At 51.8% G+C, this 2,841-nt stretch overlaps 1 protein-coding gene across 1 annotated transcript in view; it reads left to right on the top strand.

The window, feature by feature from the left end:
* The first annotated feature begins 6 nt into the window (after positions 1-6).
* Positions 7-2,841, top strand: part of DRAM1 (DNA-damage regulated autophagy modulator 1) — a 28,692-nt gene continuing 25,857 nt past the window's right edge. The window contains exon 1 of the mRNA XM_004675753.2: positions 7-202. Coding sequence (XP_004675810.1) covers positions 72-202 — 131 coding nt within the window. The 5' untranslated portion in view covers positions 7-71. The remainder of the gene's footprint in view (positions 203-2,841) is intronic.

The raw sequence follows: 2,841 nt of genomic DNA, 5'->3' as shown, positions 1-2,841 counted from the left end.
GCCGCCGCCCCCCGCAGCCTGGGGAGCCCGCGCCCCGGACCCGCCGAGCCAGCGCTGTGGGTGGCGGCGCGATGCTGTGCTTCCTCAGGGGGATGGCTTTCGTCCCCTTCCTCCTGGTGACCTGGTCGTCCGCCGCCTTCATCATCTCCTACGTGGTCGCAGTGCTCGCCGGGCACGTCAACCCCTTCCTCCCCTACATCAGGTGAGGGCAGGGGCGCGGGCTAGCGGGCACCCGGGGTCCCGCGGAGGCCCCTCAGGGGAGCGCCGCGGGGGCCGAGGGAAAGGGCCCCCACCCGGCTGGGCCGTCGGGTGGCTCGCGGCTGGGCGCACTTCTGACTTTGCTGTGCAAGGGAATCTCGGACAGTGGGGGCAGCAGGGGTTCGGGAGGGACTTGGAACTCTCGGACCCGGTATGGGGTACAGGAAGACGCTGCTCTGGCCATGCAGAAACAGGGATGGACCCGATGGAGGCCATTGACCGAGTATTCGCCCCTCCCACGTGTGTGCTGAAACAGCTCACTTAGTAAGTTTTCGCTTCCCAACATTCCCATGAAGTTTTAATGCCAGGGAAGTTAGCAGTTGTTCGTGATACTGATGCCTAACTAGGAAATGTGGAAGCGGAATTCACACCCGGATCCATGCTATGCAACCCTATCCATCCACCCTATGCAAGGACCTATGCTAGGTCCATGGAGTCCACTTGCTTGAAGCTGTCTAAGTAAGACCCTCTGGGTACTGTGCCCCCAATTCAGAGCCCTCACATTGTCAGCAACCGGTGACCTCTGTTGTGTTGTCCTTACACCCCGTCATTTTTCATGAGTTTTGGTTTCCACCTTCTTGAGAGTCACTTCATTGCCAAGACACTGGCTGCCAGCTCTGTGCCTTGTGGGTGCCAGTGGACACTTCTTAACCATCAGAGTGGTCCATCCCTCCAACAAGTGTCACACCCCACTCCTGATCTGTGTTAGCTGGCAAGGTCCATCCTGTATTACCTTTTTTTATTGGTGATCGAATCATCCTTCCCTGCAGCCAGTTTGCTTGGTAGCAGTGTTCTGCAAGTGTTTTCTGTTTGTTTGTTTTTAGTTTGGTTATTTTGTTTTTTATTTTGTGGTTGAGGAACGGGAAACTAGGTGATGAACCACCAGGCAACTAGAGTTTAAAGATGTCAGGAAAAAGCAATATGCAGAGTTGTGCTCAGAAGCTAATCTGAGTGATGGTGCTGGTTTGTCAGCACACAGTGTGACCGCTCCATGCAGGGAACTTACCAGTCATTACTGCACCCCTGCAGAAATCTGAGCTTCGCTTCTCATTGTCACATCTCTGTCTGGAGTGCCATGGTCTCATTGCTCTCATTCTTGATGAGGGATAGGTCCTCTGAGACTTATCTAAAAAGATAGGGCTTCTCTCTCCCTAAAATGCCTTTCATTGAGAAATCTTGTGGGTCCAGGATCCGAAGGTCAGGAGCAGATAATACTTGATATGCATTGCCCAGGCCCTGGGACAGTGCTTCAGTCTTTGCAGAGGTGTCTGATGTAGTTATGATTAATATCACCCCAAGGTGAATTTCAAATGGAAGATACTCAGATGTGGGGAAATAAGCTGATAGGAACAATGAGGTGACAACCATGTGTGAGATAGTCACATGGGGCGGGGGAGCCATGTGATCTTCCCTTCCCTACCTACGAACAACAAACAGAATGATGCTTGCCTAGCGGGCACCCCACCCCCACCCCGCCTTTGTGTTGTCTGCTCTGTCCTGGACCCCAGCAGTTGGAGAACTGCCTTCCCATTGCCCCTCCTAGGGAAAAGAAAAATCCTTTGGGGATTGAGCAAGATACAGAGAAGAACACGACTTTAGGAAGTGATGAGAAAAATGCCAGATCAATCCACTTGGCCAGAAGTCTTCAACTTTATTTCCCGTAACTCACCTGATCTCAGTTCAACTTCATTTCCCGTCACTCACCTGATCTCAGTGCCTTCCACGCCCCCTCGCCCAGCCCCTTGTCCTCTAGACGTTCTGGACCCCAGCATCCTGGACGGCTCAGGCAAACCTGCTCCTCTTGGCCTTCGCAGACTGTTCCTCTATCACCAGAATGTGCCAAGGCTTCATACTTAACCTCCTCCTTTGCTTAAGTGCTATCCTTTCAGTGAGATGTTCCCTGGTTGCTCTACTTATTGCACCCAAGTGTCCCTAATCCCCCATATGCAGCGTAACTTAGCACAGAGCCTATTAACCTTCCAACAATGATTTACCTGTCTCCTGTGTTGATTACATACCTCCCTCTCTGAAATGTGAGAGCCACGAAGACTCAACTTGTGTTGAATAGCAGTTCCTCACTATAGCAGTACCAACTCATTGCCTTGTCCTTCCCCAGGGTAGTGATGTCGTTTTTTTTTTAGAGCTTGGGCATACTTGGGTTCACTCTGGGAAAGGTTTCACCAGAGCTCCCCTTTCACCTAAACGTAGCGAGATCCTCCACATCAGACTCAGTTATATTTAAAGAGTAAGTTTATTGCAAAGAGACAGGAGAGGAAGACACTTGCATAGGCACAAGCGGGCAGGAAGAGCTGCACTTTTGGGGGGGGAGGAGGAGGGGGTAGCATTTGGTTTTATTATCTCCCTTAGGGAGGGAGGGGCTCATCCTTGCTAAGAGTCAGTTGCTGATTTAAGTATCTGGGGAACTTGAGAGGACTGGAGATTCCCAGTGACCTTCATGTCCATGTCCTTATCTTTTACCTTTTTGGGTCTGAGCTTCAGACACAGCCCCCAACAGTCTGTTATCTACTGGGACCTCTCCTCCACATCCTGGCATCCAGGCTTTGGCACTTGAGGACCTTGATT

The sequence above is a fragment of the Condylura cristata genome, unplaced genomic scaffold (assembly GCF_000260355.1).
Source record: "Condylura cristata isolate star-nosed mole 26May11 unplaced genomic scaffold, ConCri1.0 scaffold00004, whole genome shotgun sequence".
Classification (NCBI taxonomy): Eukaryota; Metazoa; Chordata; class Mammalia; order Eulipotyphla; family Talpidae; genus Condylura; species Condylura cristata.
This window is presented reverse-complemented; position numbering and strand designations above follow the sequence as displayed.